Source organism: Struthio camelus, chromosome 26 (assembly GCF_040807025.1).
Source record: "Struthio camelus isolate bStrCam1 chromosome 26, bStrCam1.hap1, whole genome shotgun sequence".
Classification (NCBI taxonomy): Eukaryota; Metazoa; Chordata; class Aves; order Struthioniformes; family Struthionidae; genus Struthio; species Struthio camelus.
The window spans coordinates 4571334-4584118 of record NC_090967.1 but is presented as its reverse complement, the minus strand read 5'-3'; the positions used below and the strand labels follow the sequence as shown (position 1 = coordinate 4584118).

Below are 12785 nucleotides of genomic sequence, written 5' to 3'. Positions count from 1 at the left end.
CACCCCCTGTTCAGTAACTCCTGGTACAGCTTAGCGGTCGGAGGGGCGGAAGGGGACGTAATGGAGGAAGTTGCACATCTCTGGAGTTTCCTTGAGAGAGGACCGCGATCTCCTTTGCAGGCAGAAGAGCTGCTGCCCTTTCCCCCTGCCTTCTAGAGCCGGGTGGGTGCTGGTGGATGGTAAGAGCTTTGTTTTGCAGGGTTTGTTTCTTTTTAGTCTTAATCTTGACTGCTTTTTCCTGTCCCAAAAGAGCAAGTGTTCTTAACGTGTCTGCAATGGCGCTCTTAAAAGGTCCTTGTCTAGAAGAGTTTACAAATCTGTCGGCTCCTTTGATCCTCCGAGCTCGATTCTGAAGCTGTAGGATTATTTGATGCCATGAGAAAAAAAAAAAAAAAGAGAAGGGGCTGTTTTTCTTCTTTGGGTATTGAGATCCTGAGAGGCATTAGCTGGGAAATCACCTCCTGCAATGCTGAACTTTTCAATATGTAGCAGGCTTTGCTGGAGGATTGAAATACAAATGATGTAGGAAGCCTCCACCCAGCTGTCCTGCGAGAAAGGCAACGGGAGGATGAAGTGCGGTTAAGCCAGGTTCAAGGTATCTCTTTTGGACAGAGAGAATTTGCAGCCGTAGCACAAAGCTGAATTAATTTCCGGCGCAAGCGAGCGGTAACGGCCGCAGGAAGCGGAGGGCATTGTAACAGATGCTGGGGAAGCCGAATAAAAATTACCGTTCCTCAAGAAAGGGACCGAGCCCACGGGCGGTGGGAGGCATTCCTCCCACGAAAACCCAACAGATGGGGCTTTATTTTAGAAGTCGGATGGGGAGGGGAGCAGATGTTTTCAACAACTTATTTTTAAAACAAAACCAGTTCTTGGGCTACAAAACGAGCTCAGAAAGCCTCCCTCGCCCGGCAAAGCGCTCAAAGGGCAAACTTTCCGGCGTCTCCCTTCCCGGAGCGCGCGGTGTGCATGAAGGTGTGACGGCGGCTCGCCGTCTTTGAAAGCTGCGTCAGTGGGAACTGCCCGTTCGGTGATGAGATGCCTCTCGGCCGTTCGATCTTTCTCCTCCGCCGAGAGGGATGTCGCGGTGCTGCCGCGTGCTCGGGGGCTTTGTCAAGCAGCGCCCGGAGAATTACTGAAGCTGCTCGGAAATAGCAGGGTCTATCAAAGGCGGACGAGGCTGGGCAGCGGCGACGCGAGGAAGACAAGCGGCTGGCGCGGAGGGGGGCCGGCGCCGCGCATCCGGCTGCGAAAAGCAGGGTGTAAGCTGATCGCGGAGAATCCTCGCGGAGGGATTTTGGTGAAACACGTACCCGAGGGCTGCCAGCGAGCCGCCTCCGGGCTGGGACAGATGCGACGCTTCAGTCATCGCGCTCGCTCCGCGCTTGCTGCCGATCTCGCCCTGGCGCTGGCTGCTTTTTCGGTAGAGCGGCTGCTGCCGGTAATCCCAGCACCGCAGCGCCTGCTCAGAGCCCTCCGGGCTCGTCTTCAAACCTCTCCTCTCCGGTGCCAGCTCTGCTGTGTTGCCCTGGCGCTGGGGCAGGTTGGGTTATCGTCGGGGCAGACCCGCCGTGGGCTTTCAAGTGAAAAGCTCTCGCGCCGGCTGGGCTCTCGCTGCTGAGCACCAGTCTCGCTCCTTCCCCTCCGGCCTCTTCTGTCCCTCTTTCTCACGCATCCTATTTCTGCCTCGGACCGGGTGCTCCGAAACGGCGCTGCGGGCGGCTGCCCGATGCGCTGCCAAAGCCGCAGCCCGGGCAAGCGGCTCTGCTTCCCCGCTGGTCCCGGGGCTGGGCTTTGGCGCTCTGGCCAAGGGCGAAACCTTGCTCTGGAGACGTCCGCGTGCTTGCGCTCGCGCCGGGTGCTTTAGCCCTGGGCCGCGGCGGCGTTTAAACGCGCCGGGTGCCAGCGGTGCGATTAACAGCCGGGCACGGAGAAGGCTCAGCGTGTCGCCGGAGGTGGACGCGGCCGCAGGGCCGGTGCTGGGGAAGGGGGCAAGAGAGGGAGCGACGGGCAGCAGAGGGGAGCGAGGCCAGGCAGGGCTGCTGCCGGCACGGCTCCTCGCTGCCGCGCTTCGAGCGGCACCCCAGGGTGGGGGGTCCCGGTGCCAACCCTTGCGGCACAGGGCTGGGAGAGCCGGGGAAGCCCTTGGGTGACTCGTTTCCATCTTCTCCCTGTCCCCGGCGCTAAAGCTCGGAGGGGCCGACGCGGCCGCGCGGGGCTGCCGGGCTCGTTCGCCGTCCTCGCGGCTCTCGCTGCCCTTCGGCAGGCGGCTGCCTCGTCCTGTCGCTCAGGGAGCAGGACAGGGCTCCGGTCTGTCTCAACGCTGCTCTTTCCTCTCCAAAAAAAGGACAGTTAAATACCACCAAAAGGACAGCTAAGACCTTCTAAAGCTCCTGCCACAACAGGAGCGCGTCCGTGCGAAAGCCGACGCAGCTGAAGGAGCGAACCCGTCTCTCGCCGCCCTCCGTCTCGGCCGCTTTGGTTGCGTTTCCCCCCCACCACCGCCACCTTTAATCCCGGCTTGGAAAGGCGCGTCGGGCTCCCAGCCCGGCCGGCGGGGTGGGCGCCCGGGGGCTCTGCCGGCCTGCGTGCCGGGAGCCGCTCCGCATCCGCTTTCGCCTCCCCCAGCCGGGCGCCATGGCCGTGTCCCTGGGGCTGCTGGTGGCCTCGCTGGGCTGCGCCGCCGCGCTGGACCCTGCCCTGGAGGAGGCCTGGAGGGGCTGGAAGAGCCTCCACGCCAAGGAGTACCCGGAGGTAGGTGAGCGCCGTCCGCCCGGGGCCGGGCCGCGGGCGATGCCCCGTTGTCCCCAGGCTGCCGGCTCCGGAGGGGTTTGGGCTGGGCGCGCGGCTGCCTGCCGAGCCCCCGCCAAGGCTGCCGGGCGCCGCGTCCGACCTCGCCGCTGCTTCGCTCCACGGCAGGAGGCCGAGGCCGTCCGCAGGGAGGTCTGGGAGAAGAACCTGCGGCGCATCGAGGAGCACAACCGGGGCAAACACGCTTTCCGCCTGGGCATGAACCACTACGGAGACCTGGTACCCCTGGGGGCACCCCGAGCCGGGGGCTGGTGACCCCCACGCCGCTCCGTCAGGAGCTGCCGGTGCCCCCGGGGCTCGGCTGCTTTTTGGGGTGCACCCCAGGGGGGTGGAGGGGGACAGCGACGGTGCCGGCCGGGAGCTCTCGGCCGCAGCCTCGCTCAGGCGCGCGCGCGCTCGGGGTTTTTCTCTTGGTGGCTTGCAGACGGACGAGGAGTTTAACCAGCTCCTGAACGGCTTCGGCCCGGGGCGGCAGCAGGCGCCGCGGCCGCTCTTCCAGGCTTCGGCGGCGCTGAAGACGCCGGCGGAGGTGGACTGGCGGGCGAAGGGCTACGTGACGCCTGTGAAGAACCAGGTGGGCACGGGGGGTGCCAGCTGGGCGGCCGAAACCGGAGAAAAAACCCTCCAAAGTAGCAAAAAAAAACCCCAAAACCCCACCAACCCCTCCCAGACGTTTGGCTGCCCCCCCCACCCCGTTCCCGGCGGTTTTGCAGCTGAGGAGTCGGAGACGGGCGCTGCGGGGTGGCGGCTGCCCTCTCCCCGGGGTTTTGGGACGGGGCCGTCACCCCGCGCCGGCGCCCTCTCGCCCAGGGGCACTGCGGGTCGTGCTGGGCGTTCAGCGCCACAGGGGCCCTCGAAGGCCTCGTCTTCAACCGGACGGGGAAGCTGGTGGTGCTGAGCGAGCAGAACCTCATCGACTGCTCCCGGAAGCTGGGCAACGAGGGCTGCGGCGGGGGCTACGTCACCCGGGCCTTCCAGTACGTGCACGACAACGGCGGCTTGAACTCGGAGCACGTCTACCCCTACCTGGGCACGGTAAGGGGGCGGCGGGGGGCGCGAGGGGCCCCGCGGGACAGGTCGGTCCCAGTCCCTGGCCAATGGTCCTGGTCCGTCTCCCTCCTCTCAGGATGCCTCCAGCTGCCGATACAACCCCCGGGACCGGGCCGCCAACTGCTCCGCCATCTGGCTGGTGGCCCCGGGCAGCGAGGCGGCTCTGGAGCAGGCGGTGGCGGCCGTGGGCCCCGTGTCCGTGGCGGTGGACGCCAGCAGCTTCCACTTCCACTTCTACAAGTCGGGTACTGTGTCGGGGCGCAGGCACGGCTGGGTGCAGATGGGTAAACCGAGGCAGGGGGCTCGCAGGGCTGCCTCGTTTGGGGGTGATGGGCTGTCGAGCGGCGGAGTTTCCCCTTTGGCAATGCCCAGGGTGGGCTGACCAGCCGTTCCGGCACGTGCCCGGAGATGGAGCAATGGGGGGTAGCCGGCCCCCGGCTCAGCTCGGCTCTGCTCTTCCCAGGCATCTTCAGCAGCATGTTTTGCAGCCAGCAGGTCAACCATGCCATGCTGGCTGTGGGCTACGGCACGAGCCAGCAGAACGGCCAGAGCGTCGGCTACTGGATCTTAAAGAATAGGTAGGGGCTGAGGGCGCTTCCCCTGATCTACCCCCCCTTCCCCGCCGTGCACATCCTGCCCGTCCCCTCCCCAACCTCAGCCGCAAGGTCCGAGCCGCCCAGGGAGGGCACGCGGCCGCAGCAGGGGCGAAGCAGGCGCTTGCAGCATCCCTGGATGCGGCCCCCCCCGCCTCGGCGTTCGGGGCACCCGTCCGCTTTGGGTGCCGTTTCCTCTGCCGAGCGCGGGGCCGGCTCGGGCTGCGTGGGAACGCAGATGTGCTCATTCTCCGTCTCTTCCTGCAGCTGGTCGGAGGTGTGGGGCGAGCAGGGCTACATCCGCCTGCTGAAAGGAGTGGACAATCACTGCGGAGTGGCCAACCAGGCCAGCTTTCCTGTCCTGTGAGCGCTGCAGCCCCCCCGATACTTCCTGGGCCAGGGGTTGCAATAGTCCTCCCCGCACCTCGGCGTTCACCCGGGAGCGTTTCTGGCCGTCTCCCTCCCTTCGCCGCTGGGGCAGGGTGCTCTCCCGTTGGAAGGGGCTTTTCCTGCATGGCTAATTGCTCCGCGCGCCTGCAAACTGAGCAGAGCGCGGCACGGTGGCTGCAGCGTTGCTAATATAGCTATTGCTTTTCCTGGCGCGAAAGGCGCTTGCCTTTGACGCGATGCTCTGTGAGCTTTCTCCGCACCTTTCTGCCAAGCTTGGCAGTCCTTTTCCCCTCCTGCAGACCAGCAGCCCCTTTTCCATCCAGCTGAATCCCAGCAGCAGGAAGGCTGGATTTTCTGGCCGTGATTGTGGCTCTCCGCCGCTTCTGCCTGAGCTGAACACGTGGCCCCACAGGGGCTGTGCACACACCCTCAGTGAGCTGAGTTCTTGCAAAAATAGGTCTTTACCAAATTAAACCTGTATAACAAGCAAAAAGTGGGAGAATGTAATGCCAATGGAGTCCAGAAGTCATGTGCGGAGGGGCAAAGCAGTTTCTCTGGTGTAAAACCTCTCTGTTTTATCCTTAAAAACTCTCCTGAGTTATTGAAGTGCATGCTTCTTCCCCCTCCCACCTCCTCCAACCCCTTTCCAATTTCCCAACACCGTCTAGAGCTTCTATAAGGCTATTTTGGCAATTTGCCTTCCAGCACAGCACCAGACCCGCCTGGTGTCCTTCATGCCGAAGCCCTGGAGGTTCACAGGAGCTGGTCCGTGTCCTCGGCTCCGTTCCCTCCTCTCCCCAGATTCCCCAGTATCCCGTGAATCAAGTGTTTTGATAGCAGGCTAGGGACTATTTGGATGATTGATTTTGGTGCTTAAAGGCTGAGCTGCTCAGCCTTGGGGAGCAGCCAGACCTCGCAGGAGCTGCCCAGGCAGGAGCCCCAGCCCCTGGAAAAAGCGATCTAGTGAATCTTGTCCCCTAAACCTGCTTTTTCTCCCCCTTGAACGATCTGGGGGATTCAGCACGTGGAGCCCAAGAGGGCGCAGGGGTGCAAGGCCAGGGCTAGAGGGGCCTCCTGAACATCCCTGCCCGTGGCGCTGCAGGGACGTGGGGCATCACCCATAGCACCCATGCCATCACAGCCTGTGTTGTGGCGCCAGAGGCCACTGTCCTTGTGTCCCTTGTCCCCATGGCCTCATGGACCCACGTCCCCTTGCCCCAATGGCCCGCTGTCCTTGTGGCTCCTTGTCCCAATAGTCCCTTGTCCCGTGGCTGCCTGTCCCCCATGGCCCCTTGTTCCCCTGCGTCCCCAAGGCCCCCTTTCCTCACGGTCCCTTGACCCCATTGGCCCCCTTTTCCCAGTGCCACTTGTCCCCCCATTCCCATGACCCCCTATCCCTAAGACCCCTTGTCCCCATGGTCCCTTGTCCCATGGTCCTCTGTCCCCAAGGCGCCTTGTCCCCTCGTCCTCAATGCCCAATGGACCCTTGCCTCAGTGTTCCCCTGTCCCCACGACCCCTTGTACGCCCGTCTCCAAGGCCCCCTGTCCCCATGGGCCCCCCGCCCCCATGGCCCCCAGGCGGGCCCCCGAGCCTCCACCCGCCCGGACTCTCTGCCCACACCCAAGATGGCCGCCGGGGCGCCCCTCTGAGCGGCCACGGCCCGAATTGACCCTTCCCGCCCGCCGTAGCCTATGCTTCCTTTCCAAGATGGCGGCGCCCAGCGGTATGGGTGGCCGGAGGCTCTGGGCCGGGGTCGTGCCCGTTGTCCTCTTGTGCCTGGTTGCCCGGGCCGAGGAGGGACCGAGCACGACCGACTTCGACGTGCGGCCCGGCGGAATGGTCCATTCCTTCTCCCGCACCCTGGTGAGAGGCGAGGAGCGAGGGAGAGAAAGGAGAGGATACGCGCCTCTCCCTGATTGGCTGGGGGCCACGTCGCTCCCGCCTCCCGCCGCGGCGGTTGGCTGCCGGCGAGGGAAGGCGGGACGGGGCGGTGGAGGGGGGGGGGAATCCAGGCCGGTTGCTAGGGCTGGTTACTAAGGGCCGGCTGCGGGAGGGGGGCCTAGGCCGCAGCGGGGCTGGGGCTCGGCCTCGGCAGGGCCAGGGGAAGGGGCCCCTGGGGAAGGGGCGTCCCGAGAGGGAGGGGACCCCAGGGGAAGGGGTCTCCAAGGAGAGGGGGTCCCCGGGGACAAGGGGTCCCCAAGGAAGGAGGAAGGGCCTGTGGGGAGAGGGTCCCTCAGGAAGGAGAGTCTCCCTGTAGGGAGGTGGCCCACGGGGGGTGGGGTCCCCAAGGGGGCTCTCCAAAGGGAGGAGCTCTCCAAGGAGAATGGGGCCCCACAGGGAGTGGGGTGCCCACAGAAGGAGGGGTCCCCATGGAGGCAGGAGTCTGCAAAGGGAGGAGATTCCCTAGGAGAATGGGGCCCCGAGGTGAGCGGGGGGGGAGGTCCCCAGAGGGAATGGAGTCCCCAAGTGGCAGGGGGTCCCCAAAGAGAAGAGGGTCCCGTAGGGGATCTCCAAAGGGAGGAGGTCCCCCAGGGGAGCCAGGGGTTACCAAGGGGAAGGGGGTGCCATGAGGAAGAGGGTCCCCAAGGGGAAGGGGGCTCAGGGGCTGCAGGTTGCTGGGTCCCCCAGAACCTCGGGCGCTCGCACCAGCACCACTGGGTCCTGCTGACGCCACGGCGGGGGATGAGGGCCGCGCCGATCCCGTCCCGCCGGCTGGCAGCCCTGCCTGGCGGCACCCTCCCTGGCTCCGGTTAACTGCACCTGGCTGAGGTCTGACCCCTGCCGCGCGCAGACGCGGACGTGGCGCGCGCTTCGCCTCGCTTCTCCCGCGCGGGGAGGCCGCCAGGGGTTGCCCCCTGCCCACGGCCCCAGTAATTCTCTCCTGTGTGCCCAGACCTCGTGTACCATGTGTGTTGCCGAGGGAGTAGCAGATGCTCAACAAATAGCTAGTCACCCAGACTATCCTACTGGAGTGCGATTGCTCATATTTTTCTCCTCTTTTTCTAGGGAGATTACACCTGCACATTCACGTACTCTGCTCAGGGAGGAACAAACGAGGTGAGTTAGGCAAACCTTCAAATGTTTCTCTTAAGCTCGGTCTCTAAGGCTGCGGAGAATAAGAAGCTATGCAGGAAGTCTCTGTTGGTAACAATAGTAGCTAAGAAGGACTTACGCACCCCAAAGATAAAGACTGCTATTCTGCCATAAGCCTTGTTCTGCTAAAATCGGTCGTTATTTTGTTTTCCAGATTTAGTTGTGGCCTGTGAGCTTGGCTGGTGTGGAGGTGTTAAGATTATTAAGTTTGAGTGCAGCGATGTTGTAAGATATTCCTGTTCTCAGATACAGCAGTTCCTGGGGAGAGACTAGTCTTAATGTTGTAGTGGCATCAAAAAAGCTCAAAAGTCAAGGAAAAACTCTTTTTATGCCTTAAAAAAAAGCTGAAAATGATAATTTTTAGTATCTGTGGGGCTCAAGATTTATAGGGTCTTTTGTATCATTAAAGGAACAAGAAACTTTGTTTTTCTCCGGAGCGGATGCTGTTACTTTTGTGATCGTCTGACTCCAGGAACTGGGAGCTGTAAGGAAAGATGGTTGCAACAGTTTGCAACAGTTTCCAATATTGCCTGTTTATAAGAGTAACTTGTTGGATTTGCTTCTTAAAAGGAAGCCTCCTTTGTGTGTTGCAATGATGCTGTGGTTTGCAAGGCCGTGAGGTTTGTAAGGCTTAACGAATCTCTGGCTTGGATGCCTCCTTTGGAGAACAAAGAGAGCAATATTTTCCTACCCCAGATGCTAGGAAGGGCCTTGTAAGAGTAACTCCTGTGTTCTTTACGAGGCTTGAAGGTTTTTGCAGTTCATGTTGCTGTTGCAGTAGGTGCTGTGCAGATACACACAGAGAAATTAATACTTTCTTTCATGCAAGTCCTCTATCTAGAATCAAGTCCTTTTCCTTTCTTGTAGAAGAGAATGAGACTTTAACTCCTCTCTGTAACTGTACTAATGCAATTGTTGGAAGGAGGCAGCCAGCCCTGTGCTTTGTGCTGTACAAGATAAAAGGGGCTATCAGCAACTGTGTTGTAATTTTTTTGTGTTATTTTAATAAGTCGCCGTTTGGCAGAGGGAGACTTTTAAAATGTTCTCAAGCTTTCTCCACCCCTGTCCTTTACAATAATACCCTTGGCACAACATAATAATACTACTGTAAGTTTCTGCCTCTGATTCAGTCCTGTTCCTTCTAATGAGCTGCTTCCCCAGGAGTAATTGCAGTGGTGGAAACTTGTGATGCCTGCAGCTGTTTGGAGAGGAAAGTGATTAGTGTTGGGGGGCAAGCTCTTACCCCAATTAACTCTTTGGGCCTTTCCCCTCCGCAGCAATGGCAGATGAATATTGGAGTCAGTGAAGACAACCTGCTCTTCTCCTGCTCTGTCTGGAGGTGCGTTGTTTAACCCTAACCTCTCTGAGGCAAAAGCAGTAACAGACTAGATGGGAGCTGAGCCACGGGCCATGAGCCGCTGCACCCTGCCGGTGGCAGTGGCGGCTGGAGTTGCGCGTCCTAGCTGGGTTCGCCTACCTGGCGGAGAGCATGCAAGGACTTTCTTCTCGCTAGAGGTGCTGGGATTCTGGGTGGGTTCTTCAGCCAGGTAGTGGTTTGTGAATGCTGTGGGGAACACCCCCCCGCCAGCTTCTACGCTAGATGGAGCTACAAGAGAGCCAGAGGTGCCCGTGGAGGGAGGAAGCGGTGAATCCTGCATACCCCTGCAGCTCCATCCTTTCTGCTCTGCCAAAGCCCATCCAGTCAACAGCAGGGACTAGAAGAAAATGTTTGACTCGCTCCCTCGCTGGGAGGTCAGAATAGGATGACTCTAACACTTGTGACCTGGAGAGCCAAGAACCAGCTTTAGCCCCTGTGCCTGAGCCTTGCCCGCGTTTTCCCCTTCCCTGTAACTTTTTCCCGCTTTCAGTGTCAAAGATTTTGCTCTCTTGTTTCAGGCCGCAAGGAAAGTCTTATCTCTTCTTCACCCAGTTTAAAGCTGAAGTGAAAGGAGCCAAGATAGAGCATGCCATGGCTTATGTAAGTCCCAACTGATCATTCGGAAGTGGGCACGTGGGAGGATGGCTAGAAAGTGTGAATTGGACATTAGTCCAATAAAATGTACTCCACCATGCCCTTAACTGGACTGTGGTGGCAGTCAGGAGAGTGGATGCAGATAGGCCCTCCTGCACCATTTCCTTTCTGTTTCCTCAAAGCCATCGGTCGGCTGCTGGCTTTGCCAGTGTCAGTGGCTCCAACAGACGTAATCCCACCAGGGTGCACAGGGCACGGGGAATCTTGGTCCGTCTCTGCAAATTGCATGTGACAAAGTAAATAAAACCTCTGCTGTTCTTTTTGCCTGTTTTATTCAAAGCGCTTGTTCTTCCATTTCCCGCTGTCTTCAGTGATGAGGCTTTCAGTTGTCTGAAGGATAGAAGTTCATGATTTAATAGGAAATGGAAAAATAGCTAGAGATTCTCTTTAAAGGTTCCTTTGCTGATTTAATTCTTTCATGCTATGTTACTAAAATGCAAACTCTTTTTTGAGACCTGGTTTTTGTTTGTTTCTTTCTTGAATTGCCTCAACTGCTTAAAACCTTCTTCCTTCCCGTTTCAGTCTAAAGCTGCAGTGGGTGGACAAAGTGACGTCCCCTTAAAACAGGAAGAATTTGAAATCACCGAAACAACAGGTCTGTGACCAAGAGAAGTATGTGAAAAAGGGGTTGGTGTGGGGAAACAAGCCTGACTGTCTACCAGGAGACGAGAGCTTAGAATTGGTGCAGATAGGTGACAGGACATAGGAAGATGCTGTATGCTACTGAGTGAGGGTTGTAGTGCTTTTGATCCACAGTGGACAGCAGGAGTTTGCAGGCCCTGTTCCAGTGTAAATGTTAATTAGCTTGGGGAAAGAATGGGTTTATCACAACATACTAGTACTTTGCATAGAAGGAAATGCAAGGCCTGACATACTGGCTTTTTCATCCTGGAAAGGAACTAGCAGGGCTGTTTGTTCATGCCTTACCATCTGTTTATGCTTTGCTTGTTTTCTCTCTTTCTAGTGTCTCACAAGGAAGGCAAGTTCCGCTCTGAACTGTCCAAACTCATGATTGTAGCAAAAACGCCCCGTGATGAGCTGTGACCCCAAGGCCAGTGCTGGGCAGGGTGCTTCAGCTGGAAGAGCATGGCAGATAAAGGGGACTGCTTGTTATTGGCGGGGTTTTTGGTTGGCCAAATCTTTCCTGTTTTCCATATTGAAATGTGCTGGGGTCCAACACAAGTGCGACTTGGAGGTGTTAAGACAGATGCATTCTGTCTTGTGTCAGAGTAACAATGTGCTTTACAGCTGGAAACCTCCATTGAGACTCTTGATCTGCAGCCAGCCATTCTGTCGCCCGCATTCTGCTTCGCTGATCTGCTGAATATGGTAAAGCTCCCCTCTAACAGGGGCTCCTTATCTCCCTTGCTAGAAAGAGCAATGCAGAAAGATAAGCGGCTGGATTTGAACAAGGTTTGCTAAAGGAAAGTCGTTAACTCTGTAGTCTCTGGAGGAGGAACAGGATTTCTCTCTCTGCAAGCATGACAGGAGGAGCAAATTAAATAGGGTGGGAGGGGGAGGGAAGGGGTAGAGTTGGCTCTCTGACTCCTTGATGAGGGGGGCTGCTAAGACCATCACTGGTTTTGCTGGGGAGGATGTTCTGGACCTGCCCTAGCGCAGAGGGCGGGGTGAGATAACTTGGCACGGGAAAGGCAGAGCTCGCAGACTGTGCTGGCCTTCTTATTCTGACACAACCCAGGAAACCATTTGAGCAACACTTTCATGTCTCAGTACAACTGCAGGACTATTTTTTACCTACAGAAGTGATTTTTTTTTTCTTATCTAGAGTAATAACACTGAGGGAATATGGAATTCTTTTTCTGTGTAAATACAACACAAATAAAAAAAATAAAGCATAAGGCTATTGCCTGAGTTTGCTCCCATCTGTGACTCCTGGCCTTTCCATCTGGATGCCTAGTGAGCAGCATGACCTTCGGCGTTTGCTTGGCCAGGAGGGGATGAGCTCTGAGGCTGCCAAAGGATTGTGAGGGGTCTGCCCATCTGAGAGGAGTCCCAGCAGATGCCCTAGTACCATTTGCCAACCTGCAACGACTCTGCGAAGACAAGGCTCCAGCTGTAAGTTTGCCCAGCAGCATAATCCAGCACTTTTGTCATAATGGGTACTTTGCCCAGAGGTAATGCTTGATGATAACTGTGTTTGTTGGTAGCTAGGAGCTGTTTTGTCCATGTTTGGAGGAGTTCCCCATTCTGTGGTGGTCTGGGGGGGGTGCTCTGCACCAGGGATTTTACAAGCTCTGTTTTCCAGGCTGTTCCTGGATGCTTCTCTCCCTGCTCTGCAGCTCCTTCTGGAACTGCAGGTGCCTGCAGGCTCAGGGAATGCTGCTGTGTGGGCAGGTGCGTCCCCAGTGTGCTCCTACCTGAACCCTGAGCTGCGTTTAGGGCACTGGTGTTACAGCAGTCTCTGATCTTTCTTCCTGTTTAACCAGCTGGTTGGAGGGAACCAAAGCAAACGGAACCAAAGGGAGTCATTTGCCAGGCACGTGCAGCCGGGGTTGGGATTTGAGGTCCAGACCATAAGATGGCTCTTCTAGCAGAGACCGAGTTCTCCAGGGCTTCACTAGGATAAGAAGGCAAGCGTTTGGAAATGAGGAGACCGTTTGCTGTGAGGTGAGGGGAGAAGTCTCAGCTTAGACATCTGCATGTGGAGGAAAGCTAGTGCTGGACATTTGGTGAGTTAGATGCAGTCTTGTATCCCACACTGGGGTGCAAGAAATCCTGGGGACAAAGGAAACAGCAGCGAGTCAGGAGACTCGTTCCAGCAGGGCTGTTTCCTGCAATTAAGGAGCATCCTGCA

General features: G+C 58.1%; 2 protein-coding genes across 5 annotated transcripts; both read left to right on the top strand.

Annotated features, from left to right (window-relative positions):
* The first annotated feature begins 17 nt into the window (after nt 1–17).
* LOC138062344 (procathepsin L-like) lies at nt 18–5351 on the top strand. 4 transcript variants are annotated; one of them, XM_068920016.1, is made up of 8 exons: nt 19–179; nt 2629–2754; nt 2920–3030; nt 3236–3385; nt 3622–3846; nt 3938–4106; nt 4325–4439; nt 4722–5351. In XM_068920016.1, the coding sequence occupies exons 1-8, from the start codon at nt 177–179 to the stop codon at nt 4819–4821; spliced, it is 999 nt and encodes a 332-aa protein (XP_068776117.1). In that variant the 5' UTR covers nt 19–176; the 3' UTR covers nt 4822–5351. The 4 variants fall into 4 exon arrangements, with proteins under 4 accessions (XP_068776118.1, XP_068776117.1, XP_068776119.1 ...); XM_068920018.1 differs by having other exon boundaries at nt 20–179; nt 4350–4439; XM_068920015.1 differs by lacking the exon at nt 19–179 and adding an exon at nt 265–1262.
* Nucleotides 5352–6466: 1115 nt separating this feature from the next.
* On the top strand, nt 6467–11829 carry MYDGF (myeloid derived growth factor). Its single transcript, XM_068920023.1, has 6 exons — nt 6467–6708; nt 7852–7902; nt 9216–9277; nt 9835–9916; nt 10493–10565; nt 10935–11829. The coding sequence occupies exons 1-6, from the start codon at nt 6553–6555 to the stop codon at nt 11012–11014; spliced, it is 504 nt and encodes a 167-aa protein (XP_068776124.1). The 5' UTR covers nt 6467–6552; the 3' UTR covers nt 11015–11829.
* The last annotated feature ends 956 nt before the right edge of the window (nt 11830–12785 follow it).

What these genes read in the sequence shown, in the direction of transcription:
- MYDGF (XM_068920023.1), top strand. Translation starts at nt 6,553, where the DNA reads ATGGCGGCGCCCAGCGGTATGGGTGGCCGGAGGCTCTGGGCCGGGGTC. An exon ending in CTCAGGGAGGAACAAACGAG is followed by an intron (nt 7,903 to 9,215) that starts GTGAGTTAGGCA and finishes TCCCCTCCGCAG; the next exon opens with CAATGGCAGATGAATATTGG. An exon ending in TTCTCCTGCTCTGTCTGGAG is followed by an intron (nt 9,278 to 9,834) that starts GTGCGTTGTTTA and finishes CTCTTGTTTCAG; the next exon opens with GCCGCAAGGAAAGTCTTATC.
- LOC138062344 (XM_068920016.1), top strand. An exon ending in CTTCCACTTCTACAAGTCGG is followed by an intron (nt 4,107 to 4,324) that starts GTACTGTGTCGG and finishes TGCTCTTCCCAG; the next exon opens with GCATCTTCAGCAGCATGTTT. An exon ending in TACTGGATCTTAAAGAATAG is followed by an intron (nt 4,440 to 4,721) that starts GTAGGGGCTGAG and finishes CTCTTCCTGCAG; the next exon opens with CTGGTCGGAGGTGTGGGGCG.